The 17,635-nt window shown below is 40.9% G+C and overlaps 1 protein-coding gene across 3 annotated transcripts in view; it reads left to right on the forward strand.

Annotated features, from left to right (window-relative positions):
* DPY19L4 (dpy-19 like 4) overlaps positions 1 to 17,635 on the forward strand; it is a 63,630-nt gene that overhangs the window by 34,818 nt on the left and 11,177 nt on the right. For all 3 annotated transcript variants that reach the window (XM_075825927.1, XM_075825926.1, XM_075825928.1), the window contains exons 7-13: positions 959 to 1,104; positions 1,940 to 2,063; positions 3,174 to 3,308; positions 5,428 to 5,559; positions 14,960 to 15,058; positions 16,575 to 16,648; positions 16,744 to 16,902. In XM_075825927.1, the coding sequence (XP_075682042.1) occupies positions 959 to 1,104; positions 1,940 to 2,063; positions 3,174 to 3,308; positions 5,428 to 5,559; positions 14,960 to 15,058; positions 16,575 to 16,648; positions 16,744 to 16,902 (869 nt within the window). The remainder of the gene's footprint in view (positions 1 to 958; positions 1,105 to 1,939; positions 2,064 to 3,173; positions 3,309 to 5,427; positions 5,560 to 14,959; positions 15,059 to 16,574; positions 16,649 to 16,743; positions 16,903 to 17,635) is intronic.

Raw genomic sequence — 17,635 nt, forward strand, 5'->3', positions numbered from 1 at the left:
TACATGTTTTTTCCCCTAGCCCGAATCAGTGCAGGTGGGTTCATTGGGGTATTTAGGGCTGCAGTGAATGCCAGGGAGTCAGACCAGGGAATTCACACAAGGATAGTGAGGAAAACCTGATCCAAGGAACCCTGTGCTCATGGTTTATCATAGGCGGGGAAACCTGCTGTTTAGTTCGTGTTTGGATAAGCACTTTTGTGGACTGCAATAGCCAAGTGCAGATTTTAAAACCTTAACGGGATCTACATGTTTTTTCTTGCCAACCGCAACCCTCCCGTATGCACAGATGTTGACAATGGATAATACAAGTAATTACTAAAACAGACACATCAGGAGCACTGACCGGTCCTACCTAAATGTTGCTGATCTAATCTGACGAACTTGCTGCCTTCAGAGAGAGGTTTTGAAGACCCTGGAAAGGCAAGTCTGCCATATGGAGCTCCAGCTCTAGTATCTCTGATGGTGGTATTCATGTAAAATAGTTAAATTCACCCCTAAAGGGGTTTTCTAGATTTATGTAAACTAGAAATCCCTATATAATAAAAAGTCTTGTGACTTCCTACTTTTAAAATATACGTTCACTAATGTCAATATCTAGAATTGCTGTCAGTGAATGGAATCATCCTTTTGCTGCAATTGTATCCAGTTTATAGAGTGAATGGATGCCATGACTAAGAGCACTTGCCGTGCTTGAAACGCGTAGGCGCTGAAATATCCACCCATTACTGCCTTGATGCCCACATGCACCTGACATCGAATTTTAAACTTTTTGATACAATAAAATTGGGACTACGTTCCTTTTTAACAACATACCTGCAGCGCTGGATCAACTTTCTTTATACTTCTATCCAGTTTATACAATCCTTTGTGGCCTTTAGTTACATAAAACCAGTAAAGCCCTTTAAACCGTGCTGCCTTAGGCTCCTGCCCACCTTACCTGTTCTCTTATTATTTCTAGGGTGTTGTGGATCCTGTTTATTTTTACATCGGGATTATTTTTGGCCTGCAAGGGATTTATATAAGTGCCTTGTTTGTGACCAGCTGGATAATGAGTGGGACCTGGCTGGCAGGGATGCTGACTGCTGCTTGGTTTATTATTAACAGGTATGATCAGCAATGGTTTGCATACACGCTGACTTGAAGGGTAACTAAATGTTGAAAAAACTTTTGACATTTCATAGCGACATGTCAGAAGTGTTGATCGCTGGGGTCTGAGCACTGAGATCGCTTCGTTTCTGATCGTCTTTCCTCGTAGAGCAAGTGGTGTAAGGACTCGTAGTCTTTCTATTGCTTCCATACACTGCTTGCTCGGCTTTCCAAAGAAAGCTAATCGTAAACTAAGCGGAACAGCGCTCGCCCGAGCACTGCTGACAATTCAATTTAGCGATCAGTAGGGGTCTCCGTGCTCGAACCCCCATCCACCCTTATTCCTCGTGGAGTCCCTATACACGTTGACACTGTGCAAGTAGTGCTGACAGTTCTAGACTTTGGAGGACAAATAGAGTGGGAAAGCCCAGTTATCAATGTATTCATAGATTTCCCGGAGAAATTAAAGGAGATCTGCACAATGTCTAGTTCTTAGAAAATATGCTGCAGAATTGTTATTTAATGGGGAATACAAATATTTACTTGTATTACTAGTATATTTCAGGAGAGCTGACGGGTCCTCTTTAATCTCTACTCCCCCTTAGGACTCAATCATCAAGGTCATAAATGAGAGAGAGATATATATATATATATATATATATATATATATATATATATATATATATATATATATATATATATATATATATATATATATATATATAAATATGCAAGAGTTCTCATTGTAAGCAAAGCAAGGCCAATAAGTACTAACGATGAAGAAGATGGGAACATAAAGGATTTTTCAAATTAATGCCGCTCATGTTTTGCTGTGTATTACACTTTATTACAGGACAGATACAACACGAATGGAAGACTCCATCCCGCTAAGGGAGAACTGGGCTCTCCCCTACTTTGCATGTCAAGTTGCTGCGCTCACAGGGTTTTTGAGAAACAACAGTAATTTGTCTGCAGAGGTGAGGGTGCAAGGAATCTAGACCATGTGAGAGGAAATCATTGATGTAGGGAAATGATCACACACTTAAAAGGTCATTGTGTAGACCTCATGTGTTATTTGTTTGAAAACCGCTCACTTCGGGTTGTAAGGCTCTTTTCACACTTGAGTATTGCGTTATGTCGGTGGTAAAAGATGGGAGGATTTCCCAACATATACCTTAGATGGACGGCTGCAAGAAATGCCAATGTATGCATATAGTGACATACGTCACCTATACGACCCCATGGTACCGTCGCCCATAGCACCGCATGATATACGTTTTTTTTTTAATGCTTGCTTCTTTCATATATGCCGGGTGAATTGGGCCCTATAATTACGTTCGTACATACGCTGAACACAGCCGTAGGTCGTTTTACACGTGAAGATAAATCTGTAAGAACGAGTGCCGATCAACGATATTGGGAGTCATTAATAGGGGGTTTCCTATAAACAACGTTTATTACCTATCCACAGGATCGGCAAGGGTCCAACCGCTGGAACTCCCACAAATCACAAGAATGAGCGTCCCCGAGTCCCCTATGTGAATGGAGCGGTGGCCCAGCATGCACAGTATCGCTCCATTCACTGTCAGATAGCAGAATACAGATCTCTCCAGATGTCCTATAGACAGTACTGTGCATGCTCGGCCACTGCTCCATTCATGTAGGGGACTCGGGAACGCTCGGTCGGACCCCCACTCATCACATATGATTTGGATGGGTGATAAATGTTGTTTATGGGGAAAACCCTTTAATGAAAGAAAGACATGTATCAATAATCATATGCTTTTTTTAAATTTAATTTAATTTGATCTCTTATGATTTTAGATCATCATAAAGTTTTTGGTCAATGAAATTTCTCGCTGGTTGTGCAATCGCTATTCTTGTTTAGACTGCACAAAAATTGTAAACTTTTATTCGAAATTATGATTTTTTGCATAATAATCCCCCCCATGTAAAGTCCTTTTTTATATGGTTTTGCTGTCTTGGTCTGTAACGATCAAATCCCTCCTTACCTAGGCAGATTTTCAGTCCCGGAGTCTCTGCGGGTGTAATCCATTTTTAACATTGACGTTTTTTGATCTTTTCAGAGGTTCTGTTACCTGCTTATGTGTGCATCCACCTATACTTTCATAATGATGTGGGAGTACAGCCATTACCTGCTTTTTATACAGGCCTTATCCTTGTGTCTGCTCGATGGTCTCTGTCTTGTCAAGAAAGAGAAGGTAAATGAATCGCAGTATAATACCACGGACTATAGTATACATGTTCAAGACTTCATTCAAAAGAATCCGTCACGGTGGCAGACCCTTTTAAAGAGGACCTGCCCGCTCTGATGTCTGTTTTGCTAAATGCATAAAATAAGAATCCTGGAGTATCTTTTCTCTGAACTTTTCATTGTGCCGTTCCTCTGTTATTCCTCCTGGAATGTATAAATGTGTATAAATAAATTGACTACTGGGTGTTACCATTCCCATTGTCAATAGGATCTGTCCCTACACAGTCTAGCATTGTCAGCACTGATTGTAGATTGCTAAGAAATGCAGAGTTCATGGGGAATGCAAGTATTTACTAAAACAGACATGTCAGGAGAGCTGTCAGGTCCTCATTAACTTCGATGCCCTTGGGCTACAAGCACACATTGCGGAATTTGGTGTGGAAAATCCGCATTGAAACCACAGGTAACTGCAAATAAAATCTGCACCCAATAGTGTGGGGTTTTTTAGGTGCATTTTTTGACATTTTGATGTGGAGACAGGTGCGTTTTTATGCTGCAGATTTTGTTGCATTTTATTTTTTTAAAACTAGTCCGCTACAATTCACAAGCGGAAACGCAAGTTAAATTGACCATGCTGCAGTTTTTAAAATGCTGCAACGTTGAAAAAATCTGCAACGCGTAGAGGAGATTTCTTGCAATCTTATTTAATTTGCTAGTACTGTATTACGCTGCGGATTTGGTGCACGAAAATACGTGCCGCAAATTTGCATGCAATACGCATCTTGTGTATCTGGCCTTAGGGTATGTTCATATTTGCGTTGCGGCTCTGTTTATAACGGAAGCCACAACGCTCTGCCAGATAATGTCACAAAACAGATACCGGAACCTGACGGACCCCGTTGACTTATAATGGGATCTGTTGGGTCTCCGGTGTGGTGTCCTTTATTTTGACGGGAAGAATAACACTGCGTGCAGCACTGTGTCCTATAAGACGGAATTTATGATGGAACCTCCGACACAGATGTGAACATAGTCTTATGAAGACAAGCCGGCGCATGTGAGCACAGTACTCTGGTTCAAGGCACAATAACAGAAATATGCAAATGGCTTAGGTGATTTACTTAGGGGCTGTTCACATATGTCCGGCATCCGCTTCGGTTTACCTCCGACGTGTTGAAGAAAAGCCGGAGGCAAACTGATGCTAGAACGGATCCCATACCTTTCTATGGGATCTGTTCTTGCACAGGGGACATCCGTTGTGGCGCCGTACGGCGCCAGACCTCCCTGGGGGCCGGGTCCAAAAACATTACATGCAGCATTTTTGGTTCCGGCTCCCAGGGAGGTCCGGCGCCGTATCCTATCTATTTTAATTGTGGCCGGATAAACGCCGGGTGCTGCCGCATCCACCTTCCGGCAGCACCCGGCGGGAAGGTGGATGTGAGCTAGGAGCGGTCATAGCATTGCCGGGGATTCTGTTCCAGACGGAGACCCTGTCTACTACCCACTCACCCGTCCCGGATTCAGCAGGACCGTTCCATATTACGGGCGGTGTCCCGCTGCTCCGTGCGGCCAGGGGTATGTCCTGCTGTCTACTGTGTTTGCGTCCTCCAGACGCAGACAGAGTTGAACTTAATACTGAAGCAGGGAACGATCTAATCTATCACAAGATATGCACCACTCTTATAAAATTGGAACATTTTCAGACCCTAGACTGCCATTTTGGTGGACCATTATGGTAAAAACTGATGACAACTGATGGTTTTGTTGTAAAATTTGTGAAAAAGCCTGATGGAAACTGATACATTTTTGCATCCGTTTTTGCATCAGTTGTAATCACTTGAAAGATAAAATAAACTGATGCTGATGCAACTGATCTATGTGAACGCACCCCGAGAGGGAGAATGTGATTCCTTTCAGCCAATCAGTTGATATGAAGGTGCAATTTTTATATAACACATTTGCTATTGTGGTCCCTGAAGACTTGTCTTTATTAGAGAAATTAAGAGTCTGTCACTGATTTATTCCCTTTTTATGAAGAAAACAAATCCATAAAAGAAAAATGTACCCGGATAATGTCGTCCTGTGATCCTGTGCTTGGACTTTTCTTTTTTGTTATTGTCTTACAGGTGCATGAAGTACGTAAAATGTACTTATTCTCCGTATTTTTGGGATATTTACTCCAGTTTGAAAATACAGCATTGCTGACATCTCCTCTTTTAAGCCTTGTAATAGGTTCTATGATTGCCAAAAGCCTCCAGGTAACCTCTTAAGACTTTTTACATGAGTAGACGATGCAGGTTTCTTTGTTTATCATTTTTATACACATTCTTTTTGGTATTTTAGAATTTTTAGGCTTAACCCCTTCCCGCTCCTTGACGTACTATTACGTCATGGCAGCTGTATCGTTCGCGCTCCATGACGTAATAGTACGTCATGGGAGTAACGGCCGTTACGGCCGTCCTCCCGACACATACAGGAGCTGTGACGCTGCTGTCTTGTTCAGCAGCTGTCACAGCTCCTACAGCGGGGACCGATCGCTGTGTCCCCGCCGATTAACCCCTTAAAAGCCGCGTTCTATAGAGATCGCGGCTTTTTAGGGGTTAAGCTGCCATCGCCGGCCTGCTACGCGATAGCGGCCGGCGATGGTGACTATGGCAACCGGACACCAAACAATGGCGTCCGGCTATGCCATAGACGGAAGCCTAGTGGGTCCTGACAACGTCAGGACCCACTATGCTTGCTGTCAGTGAGTAGCTGACAGTTCTAATACACTGCACTACGCATGTAGTGCAGTGTATTAGAATAGCGATCAGAGCCTCCTGCTCTCATGTCCCCTAGTGGGACAAAGTAATAAAGTAAGAAAAAAGTTAAAAAAAGATGTGTAAAAATAAGAAAATAAAAGATTTAAAAGTAATAAAAGTAAAAATCCCCCTTTTTCCCTTATCAGTCCTTTATTATTAATAAAAATATATAAACAAACAAATTAACTATACATAATTGGTATCGCCGCGTCCGTAACGGCCTGAACTACAAAACTATTTCGTTATTTATCCCGCACGATGAACAGAAAATAATAATAAACCGAACCACAATCACAATTCTTTGGTCACTTCACCTCCCAAAAAATGGAATAAAAAGAGATCAAAAAGTCGCATGTACCTAAAAATGGTACTGATCGAAACTACAGTTCGTTACGCAAAAAATAAGTCCTCGCACGTCTTGATTGATTGAAAAATAAAAACGTTATGGCTCTTAGAATAAGGCAACACAAAAAGTGAATGATTGTTTACAAAACGTATTTTATTGTGCAAACGCCATAAGACATAAAAAAAAACTATAAACATCTGGTATCGGCGTAATCGTATCGCCCCGCAGAATAAAGTGAATGTGTCATTTATAGCGCACGGTGAACGCTGTAAAAAAAAAAGAATAAAAAAACAATAGTAGAATTGCTGTTTTTTAGTCACCACGCCACTTAAAAATAGAATAAAAACTGATCAAAAAGCCGCATGCACCCCAAGAAAACTACAATGGATTCCTCAAGGGGTCTAGTTTCCAAATTGGGGTCACTTTTGGGGGGTTCCCAATGTTTTGGCACCACAAGACCTCTTCAAACCGGACATGGTGCCTAATAAAAAAGAGGCCTCAAAATCCACTAGGTGCTCCTTTGCTTCGGAGGCCGGTGCTTCCGTCCATTACCGCCCGAGGGCCACATGTGGGATATTTCTCAAAACTGCAGAATCTGGCAATAAATATTAAGTTGCGTTTCTCTGATAAATCCTTTTGTGTTATAAAAAAAATGGTATAAAGAGGATTTTCTGACAAAAAAAAAAAAAGTCAACTTCACCTCTACTTTGCTCTAAATTTTTGTGAAACACCTAAAGGGTTCATAAACTTTCTACATGCTGTTGTGAATACTTTGAGGGGTCTAGTTTCTAAAATGGGGCATTTCATAGGGGTTTCTAATATATGGGCCCCTCAAAGCAACTTCAGAACTGAACTGGAACCTAAAAAAATAAATAAATGAGGCAATACTTCGCTTCTTACATTATACTGATAATGAGCCGTGCCCACCCCAGAGATGACCCCAGTTTTGACCGTTTGTATAAACGGAGACCCCTATTAGACCGTTCCAGTGCCCGGTTTTCCCCAGCATACACCCCCGAGAAGTGTATTTCTATTGATGAGTCCCGGGTACATTTTAAAGGGAGGGTTCAATTCCTCGAGTACCTGCCGGGTAAGAGGGCAAGGTATGGCGTGAAGATGTATAAGCTGCGAGAGTGCATCAGGGTATACCTACAGGTTTAGGATATATGAAGGAAAGGCCACCCCCAAACCAGACTGCATCCTGGACTACAATAGGTACATGGGAGGTGTGGACTTGTCAGATCAAATCCTGAAGCCCTACAGCGCCATGTGGTATAAGAAGCTGGCCGTGCACATCATACAGATGGCTTTGTACAATGCGTACGTGCTACGTCGATGTGCAGGCCAGACGGGAACTTTCCTGGAATTTCAAGAGGTGATTATCAAGAACCTAATCTTTAGTGACCAAGAAGGGGGGGCACCCAGTAGTTCTGGAAGCGGGGCCACACGCATCGTACCAGGGCTGCAACACTTTCCAGGGGAAGTTCCCCAAACTGGCAAGAAGGGAAAAAGTCAAAAGAGGTGCAAAGTCTGCTATAAGAGGGCGATAAGGGATGACACAATATATCAATGTGACACGTGTCCCGAATAACCAGAGCTCTGTATGAAAGAGTGTTTTAAAATTTATCATACATCCCTTGGTTTATAATTTACCCCAATTTTACTTACCCTGATGCACTCCACACAGCTTATCCCCCCTCGTCTTTCCCCTCTGAGCCCTGCTGTGTGCCCAGGCAGCTGATAACAGCCACATGTAGGGTATTGCCATACCCGGGAGAACCCACATTACAGTCTATGGGGTGTAGGTCTCCGGTCAAAATGCTCACTACACCTCTAGATGAATGCCTTAAGGGTGTAGTTTTTAAAACGGGGTCACTTCTTGCGGGTTTCAACTGTACTGGTACCTCAGGTGCTTCTGCATACATGACTTCGCACTAGAAAATCCCCAGTAGGCCAAATGGTGGTCCTTTCCTTCTGAGCCCTCCCATGGGCCCAAACGGCAGTTTATCACAACAAATGGGGTATTGCGGCCCTCAGAACAAATTGCGCAACAGAATGGGGTATTTTGTTTCTTGTGAAAATAAGAAATTTTCAGCCAAAACTACATATTATTTGAAAAAAATAATTTTGTTTTCATTCCGAGCCCAATTCAAATTAATTCAGTGAAAAAACTATGGGGTCAAAATAGTCACAACACCCATAAATGAATTCCTTGAGGGGTGTAGTTTCCAAAATGGGGTCATTTGTGATTGGTTTCTATTGATTTGATACCTCTGGGGCTCTGCAAATGCGACATGGCACCCGAAAACCAATCCAGCAAAATCTGGACTCCAAAGAACACACAGCGCTCCTTTCCTTCTGAGCCCTCCCATGGGCCCAAACGGCAGTTTATCACCACAAATGGGGTATTGCCGCACTCAGGACAAATTGGGCAACAAAATGGAGTATTTTATTTCTTGTGAAAATAAGAATTTTTGAGCTAAAATGACATATTATTGGAAAAAATATTTTTTTTTTTAATTCCCAGCCCAATTCAAATAAGTTCTGTGAAGAAACTATGGGGTCTAAATGGTCACATTACCCATAAATGAATTCCTTGAGGGGTGTAGTTTCCAAAATGGGGTCACTTCTGGTGGGTTTCCATTGCTTTGATACCTCTGGGGCTCTGCAAATGCGACATGGCAGCCGAAAACTAATCCATCAAAATCTGGACTCCAAAGAACACACAGCGCTCCTTCCCTTCTGAGGCCTCCCATGGGCCCAAACGGCAGTTTATTGCCACAAATGGGGTATTGCTGCACTCAGGAGAAATTGGGCAACAAAATTGAGCATTTTGTTCCCTGTGAAAATAAGAAATTTTGCTAAAAAATTACATCTTATTGGAAAAAATTTCATTTTTTTAATGTCACAGCCCAATTGAAATAGGTGCTGTGAAAAAACTGTGCGGTCAAAATGCTAACAACAACCATAAATGAATTCCTTGAGGGGTGTAGTTTCCAAAATGGGGTCACTTTTGGTGGGTTTCTATTGCTTTGATACCCCTGAGGCTCTGCAAATGCGACATGGCACCCGAAAACCAATCCAGCAAAATCTGGACTCCAACAAACATATAGCGCTCCTTTCCTTCTGAGCCCTCCCATGGGCCCAAACGGCAGTTTATCACCACAAATGGGGTATTGCCACACTAAGGACAAATTGGGCAACCAAATGGGGTATTTTGTTCCCTGTGAAAATAAGAAATTTTGATCACAAATGACATTTTATTGGAAAAAATGACATTTTTTTCATTTCACAGCCCAATTCAAATAGGTGCTGTGAAAAAACTGTGCGGTCAAAATGGTAACAACAACCATAAATGAATTCCTTGAGGGGTGTAGTTTCCAAAATGGGGTCACTATTGGGGGATTCCTACTGTTTTGGCACCTCAACACCTCTTCAAACCCGGCATGCTGCCTAAAATATATTCTAATAAAAAAGAGGACTCAAAATGCACTAGGTGCTTCTTTGCTTCTAGGGCTTGTCTTTTAGTCCACGAGCGCAGTAGGGCCACATGTGGGACATTTCTAAAAACTGCAGAATCTGGACAATACATATTTAGTAGTGTTTCTCTGGTAAAACCTTCTGTGTTACAGAAAAAAAAATGAATAAAATTGAAATTCCGCAAGAAAAATGAAATTTGCAAAGTTCACCTCCACTTTGCTTTAATTCCTGTGAAATGCCTGAAGGGTTAAAAAACTTTCTAAATGCTGTTTTGAATACTTTGAGGGGTCTAGTTTTTAAAATGGGGTGTTTTATCAGGGTTTCTAATACATAGGCCCCTCAAAGCCACTTCAGAGCTGAACAGGTACCTTAAATAAAAGGCATTTGACATTTTCTTAAAAATATGTGAAATTGCTGTTTATGTTCTAAGCCTTGTAACGTCCAAGAAAAATAAACAAATGTTCAAAAAACGATGCCAATCTAAAGTAGACATATGGGAAATGTGAACTAGTAACTATTGTGGGTGGTATAACCGTCTGTTTTACAAGCAGATGCATTTCAATTCTGAAAAATGCAATTTTTTCAAAATTTTCTCTAAATTTTGCAATTTTTCACCAATAAACACTGAATATATCGACCAAATTTTACCACGAACATGAAGCCCAATGTGTCACGAGAAAACAATCTCAGAATCGCTTGGGTAGGTTTAAGCATTCCCACGTTATTACCACATAAAGTGAAATATGTCAGATTTGAAAAATGGGCTCTGAGCCTTAAGGCCAAAACTAGGCTGCGTCCTTAAGGGGTTAAAGTTTGAAAATAAGGCTGGGTTCACACGACCTATTTTCAGACGTAAACGAGGCGTATTATGCCTCGTTTTACGTCTGAAAATAGGGCTCCAATACGTCGGCAAACATCTGCCCATTCATTTGAATGGGTTTGCCGACGTACTGTGCCGACAACCTGTCATTTACACGTCGTCGTTTGACAGCTGTCAAACGACGACGCGTAAAATGACTGCCTCGGCAAAAGAAGTGCAGGACACTTCTATACATTATATGCAGGACACTTATACACATTATATGCAGGACACTTATATACATTATATGCAGGGCACTTATACACATTATATGCAGGACACTTATATACATTATATGCAGGACACTTATATACATTATATGCAGGACACTTATACACATTATATGCAGGACACTTATATACATTATATGCGGGACACTTATATACATTATATGCAGGACACTTATATACATTATATGCGGGACACTTCTATACATTATATGCAGGACACTTATACACATTATATGTAGGACACTTATATACATTATATGCAGGACACTTATATACATTATATGCAGGACACTTATACACATTATATGCGGGACACTTATATACATTATATGCAGGGCACTTATATACATTATATGCAGGACACTTATATACATTATATGCGGGACACTTCTATACATTATATGCAGGACACTTATATACATTATATGCGGGACACTTATATACATTATATGCGGGACACTTATATACATTATATGCGGGACACTTCTATACATTATATGCAGGGCACTTATATACATTATATGCGGGACACTTATATACATTATATGCGGGGCACTTATATACATTATATGCGGGACACTTATATACATTATATGCAGGGCACTTATATACATTATATGCAGGACACTTATATACATTATATGCGGGACACTTCTATACATTATATGCGGGACACTTCTATACATTATATGCAGGACACTTATACACATTATATGTAGGACACTTATATACATTATATGCAGGACACTTATATACATTATATGCAGGACACTTATACACATTATATGCGGGACACTTATATACATTATATGCAGGGCACTTATATACATTATATGCAGGACACTTATATACATTATATGCGGGACACTTCTATACATTATATGCAGGACACTTATATACATTATATGCGGGACACTTATATACATTATATGCGGGACACTTCTATACATTATATGCGGGACACTTCTATACATTATATGCGGGACACTTATATACATTATATGCGGGACACTTATATACATTATATGCGGGACACTTATATACATTATATGCGGGACGCTTCTATACATTATATGCGGGACGCTTCTATACATTATATGCGGGACACTTATATACATTATATGCGGGACACTTATATACATTATATGCGGGACACTTATATACATTATATGCGGGACACTTCTATACATTATATGCAGGACACTTATATACATTATATGCAGGACACTTATATACATTATATGCGGGACACTTATATACATTATATGCGGGACACTTATATACATTATATGCGGGACACTTATATACATTATGTGCAGGGCACTTCTTTCAGACGTAATTTGAGCCGTTCTTCATTGAACTCAATGAAGAGCAGCTCAAAATTTACGAGCGTCAGAAGCCTCGCAAAATGTGAGGAGGAGCATTTACGGCTGAAACGAGGCAGCTGTTTTCTTATGAAAACAGTCTGTCTTTTCAGACGTAAAAACCTGCTGCCGTGTGCACATACCCTAATAGTAACAAGTTTTTTTTTTTCACTTTTTAGCTATTTTTTTTTTCTGGTAATCACATGTTTTACCCTAAAATAGACCTTTATTTGTGATCGTCCTTGTCTACCGTAAATTTGAATATATTACATGTCTATTTTAGGGTAATTGGGCCAGGGCTAGCATTAAGACAATGATTGGTCGGGGGGGGGGGGTGTAATGTATTTTTTTTTTTTGGGTGGTTATTTTATGTGTATTTATTACATTTTATTTTATTTTTTTGCACTTTATTTTACTTTTATTTTTTTTGTTATTGTCTACCCCTCAAAAGTCAGAAAATACCTTTTGGGGGTCCTTATTTTTTTTTAAACTTTTACACCATGTTTTTCCACTGCAACTGGGGCTGCACAGCAGACCAAGTTACAGGGTAAATCAGCCCCCTTAGGGTATGTGCGCACGATAACTGCAAATACGTCTGAAACGACGGAGCTGTTTTCAGGAGAAAACTGCTCCTGAATTTCAGACGTAATTGCTCGTACTCGCGTTTTGCGAGGCGTCTTTTACGGCTGTAAATTGGAGCTGTTCTTCATTGGAGTCCATGAAAAACGGCTCCAATTACGTCCCAAGAAGTGTCCTGCACTTCTTTTGACGAGGCTGTATTTTTACGCGTCGTCGTTTGACAGCGACGCGTAAAATGACAGGTCGTTGGCACAGTACATCGGCAAATCCATTGAAAGTAATGGGCAGATGTTTGCCGACGTATTGGAACCGTGTTTTCAGATGTAATTCGAGGCGTAAAACGTCTCCATTACATCTGAAAATAGGTTGTGTGAACCAAGCCTTATAGTGACTATTGTCACTAATAGGGCTGTGCTGGGTCTAGTTAGACCCAGCAGCAACGTGCCACTAACGGCACCCGGCGATCATGTGACCAGACGCTGCCTCTATTCTTTTCCACAGAGCTCATTTGAGCGCTGTGTAGAAGAGCTCAGAGAAGATAGAAGCAGTGAAAGCTTCTTCTATCCTCTCCTCGGGGTCCCCGGCAGCTAAAACCCACGTCGTAAATATTCTATGGCGCGGGTATTAAGTACCCCAGCCAGCGGTTGGGAACCGGTTAAAGGTCGTCGTTCTCTAATTAGTGCGGAATTGTCCCCTTCTCCTTTTTAGAAATCGTCCACTACAGATCTTCACAATTCTTGACTTGCAACGCTTCTATTAATTACATTAAAAAATCTTGATGCTAGCCCCTAGGATATATATATATATATAATGGGCCCAGCCTGTTCATACTTTACATGGACAGGCACTGGGGAAAATGTCTGTCCAGATCTGGCTTCTGCTGTCAATAACAGTTGATCGCCAAGGGTTAGGGAAGCCTGAGGCGCCGGCTCTAAGAGGTCGCGTACACACGTGATGACCCCACCTGGCATCATCCCTCGTCTGTGCACCGCAAAACAAACACACGGATTGCTCCGAAGTCAATGTAGTATCGTGTTTGTGTAGCCACATACAACTTTCCCAGGAAAATACAATCCGCATCCGCATAACATACATCAGTTATTTTCTGGTACACATCTCTAAAGGGATTGTCTGAGATCTGTAAAAAGTCTTTCTTTTTTTTCCAGAAACTGCGCCATACTTGTCCATGGGCTATGTCTGGTATTGCCGCTCATTCAAGTGAATGGAGTTGAGCTGCAATACCAGGCACAGCCCATGGACAAGTATGGCGCGGTTTGGGGAATAAAAAAAAACCCTTTCTACTATTTAGACAATCTCTTCAAGTTTCCGTCAGCACTTTATGACTATAGACACCGACAATATATTAATCATGACTTGTTTTCTACTCCACATCTATGTGATGTTGATTGACTCCCTGATAACACAGCATTGTATACAGGATCACAGCACTATTGCTTGATGTTACCGGGTCCACATGGAAGGCGAGATCAATGGTTGAGGCTTCCTGTTTTGCACTCCTTGTGTACCGGCACAATGAAATTCAGCAATTGAGAGTAAAGGTGGTTTTACACTGGCAGATATCACCCGTGTTTAACACTTAAAACAAGTGCCAATTGCACTCGTTGTTTTCTTTTAAAGGGAGGAACGATCGTTTAGTATGGCGACGAACAATCGCAGTAACTTGTCTCGCTTGTCCTCAAACATTTCTATCATGTCGGCAGCACGTCTCCGATTACACAGGAGGATGTGCTGCCGACAACGATTATTTCATGGCTGCATAAACAATACAATCTGCTGATTGCTCGTTCATCGGCTGATCGTTGGCGTGTTTACACAGGGCAATGATCGGGAACGAGCGTTCATATGACCACTCGTTCACCCAATCATTGGTCCATGGGAAAGGGCCTTTAAATCATTAACTACACAATACTGAACACAATTGAATAGAAGAAAAACTTTGTTTCATGAATATTTAATTTGCCTTCTCTTATACCCTCAGATCAGTGTGAAGAAGGGAACGTTCCGAGCTAAAGTCATGAAGATAATGTACTTCTATTTAGCATTTACAATTGCAGTATCCTTGCATTTTTTAATAAGGGTAAGTAGTGTGGATCATCAAAAAAATGACTTTGTTAGGTTTTTATTTTCACAACAATTTTTTAATGTTTGTGTGTTTTTTTTGTTTTTTTTTATGTGAATATATTAAGAAATACATATTTCTTGATATTGCAGTTTTCACACTAGCCACTGAGCCCTCACAATAGGCTGAGACTGTTTTTGTACGGATCCCTTTTCAGCAGTCATCAGAGGGCAGGATTTCAATGCCCTTATTATAAAGCTGGAGGCAGATGACACAGGATCACACTATTGAGAATAGGTGATGGACACAATTCGTCTCTTTCTTCCTGCACATGTCACAGAGCATGCCCACAACACTCTCCCATTGTGTCATTTTCTGCCTTGAGGCTTCAAATTTCTAGAATTGTTTTTGAATTTAGAGCAGCAAGTTAGGTAAGGCTGCGTTCACATCTGCGTTGTGGCTTTCGTTCTAGCGTATCCGGCAGAGGACCACAAGAATGGAAGTTAACGTTTCCGTCATACCCATTGATTTCAATGGGTTTCATTTTTACATCAGTTGTGCTCCGTTAGGCCCCGTTTCCGTCAGATTTCCATTTTTTGACTGAAGAAATACCGTAGGCTGCAGCGCTATTGTTTCTATCAAAAATGATGAAAACCTGACGGAAGGGAGCTTTCCGTTTTTTTTTTTTACTTTGAAGTCAATGGATGATGAATACAAACTGATATGCCATCCATTTGTATCAGTTATGCATTACGTTTAACGGATCGTTTTGTTTTTTTTGTGCACATACGCGGACTAAAAATGAAAGCAAGAAAGATACAAAGATAAAAACTGATCGGTTAAAAACTGAGTATAAATGATGGCAAACTGAAAGAAAACAGTCAGTTTGTTTGACGAATCCGGTAAGCTGATCCGTCAAAAACAAACATATTTTACCTTCCATTGCATTGTCTGTCCGTTTTTGTTATTTTTATTTCAACGGATCTGCTAAAACGGATGCCACAAAGCAGATGTGAACGAAGCCTCAGATGTCTGCCCCATAATCATGTAAAGAAAATACAATAACAAAATATATAAAAAAAATAAAGACCGATTTTAGAATTTTTTTCAAATATATTTTATTTAAAAAAAACATGAAAAATTATAATTTCTATGGTTTGGTTAAAGTGGTATTCCCCTCTTGAACATTTATGGCATATCTACAGCATATTCTATAAGCAGCACTTGGCTTTTTCAGCTCCTATAGAATACGATGATGGTCCCCCTCCCCTGTTTTCCTGAGGGTGCGGTGAGGGTCTCAGGGGTGAGAACATTTCATATCCTGTGGATAAGCCACAAATGTTTACAATGGCCCTTTAGAATGTGGGGAACAAAAATGGGCCAAAGACGGCCCCCTGTTTGTTCTCTACTAAGTGGAGCCGCACTCTTCACACCGCGTGTCCCAGCTCTATGGTAGGTAATGGTATTTTACAAATATACACACCCTGTGTTGTCCTACAAATCCTCCCTTACATATATGTACTTTTTTCTTCAGACAGTGGTTCCACATAAAGAAAACCATCAAATCCTGAAGTCTCTTGAAGTAAAATTTGGTCTGAATATGACCAAGTAAGTTGGATTTTATTAACCATTTCCCATATTGTAGTGTTTTTTTGTTTGCGCTTGGTTATTTATTGTATAATCTTTTTGTTTTTGCGGTGCAGGAACTTCACAGTGAACTGGCTACTGTGTCAGGATTCGTTCCAGCCGCCATCTCAGGACTACCTCTTACGGCTTACGCAGTCTTCACTTTTACCGTTTTACATCCTGGTCCTAATTGTATGCCTGTTCTCCATATCCCAGGGATTATTTAAAAGGTTTCGGTAAGCAGTTCATTCTTTGTAACACAACCCCGTTCTGCTGGTTATCAGAGGCACCTCTGTGTTCATAAAGATTTGTAAGTTGTGCTCCAGCTGGCTGCAATATTTTGCACATGTACTTTTTAGGAGTCTGGGAAAGTTGTGTTACAATTAGAGCTTATGTTTACTGATAATTATTGTTTTTGTGGCATCGTTTTTGACCTCTTGAGCCATCAGGACATGACTTACACCATTATGTACAGTTACGACCTGATGATCACCGCGTGAGCTTGGCATTGACTGACATCCAGGCTCACGCTCCCGGATGTTTAACCCCTTAAATAGTGACCGCGGCATTTCCGGGCTTTGACAAAGCGAGGGGGCTCCCTCTGACACCCACTGGGGTCTGCCGATAGGTTGCCATGGCAGCCGGGGGCCTAACAAAGGTGACATTTTTTATACCATATGATGAACAGTGTAAATTTGAGGCGCAATAAACAATGTCGGAATTGGTCGTTTTATTTTTCCATTCCCCCTAAAACTAATTAACGTTAATGAATAAGTTAAATGAACCCCAAAATGGTGATATTGAAGAATACTACTTAACCCACAAAAAAAAAAAGCCCTCATTCGTTTTTGTTGACTGAAAAATTTAACTGTTCTGCCTCTCTGAATGCCGCGACTCAAAAACAAAATAATCCTGCAAGTCTTATTGCCAAAATAGGCTTGATACATAAGCGGTTAGAGCTGTGTTCCC

The sequence above is a fragment of the Rhinoderma darwinii genome, chromosome 5 (genome assembly GCF_050947455.1).
Source record: "Rhinoderma darwinii isolate aRhiDar2 chromosome 5, aRhiDar2.hap1, whole genome shotgun sequence".
NCBI classification, from domain to species: Eukaryota; Metazoa; Chordata; class Amphibia; order Anura; family Rhinodermatidae; genus Rhinoderma; species Rhinoderma darwinii.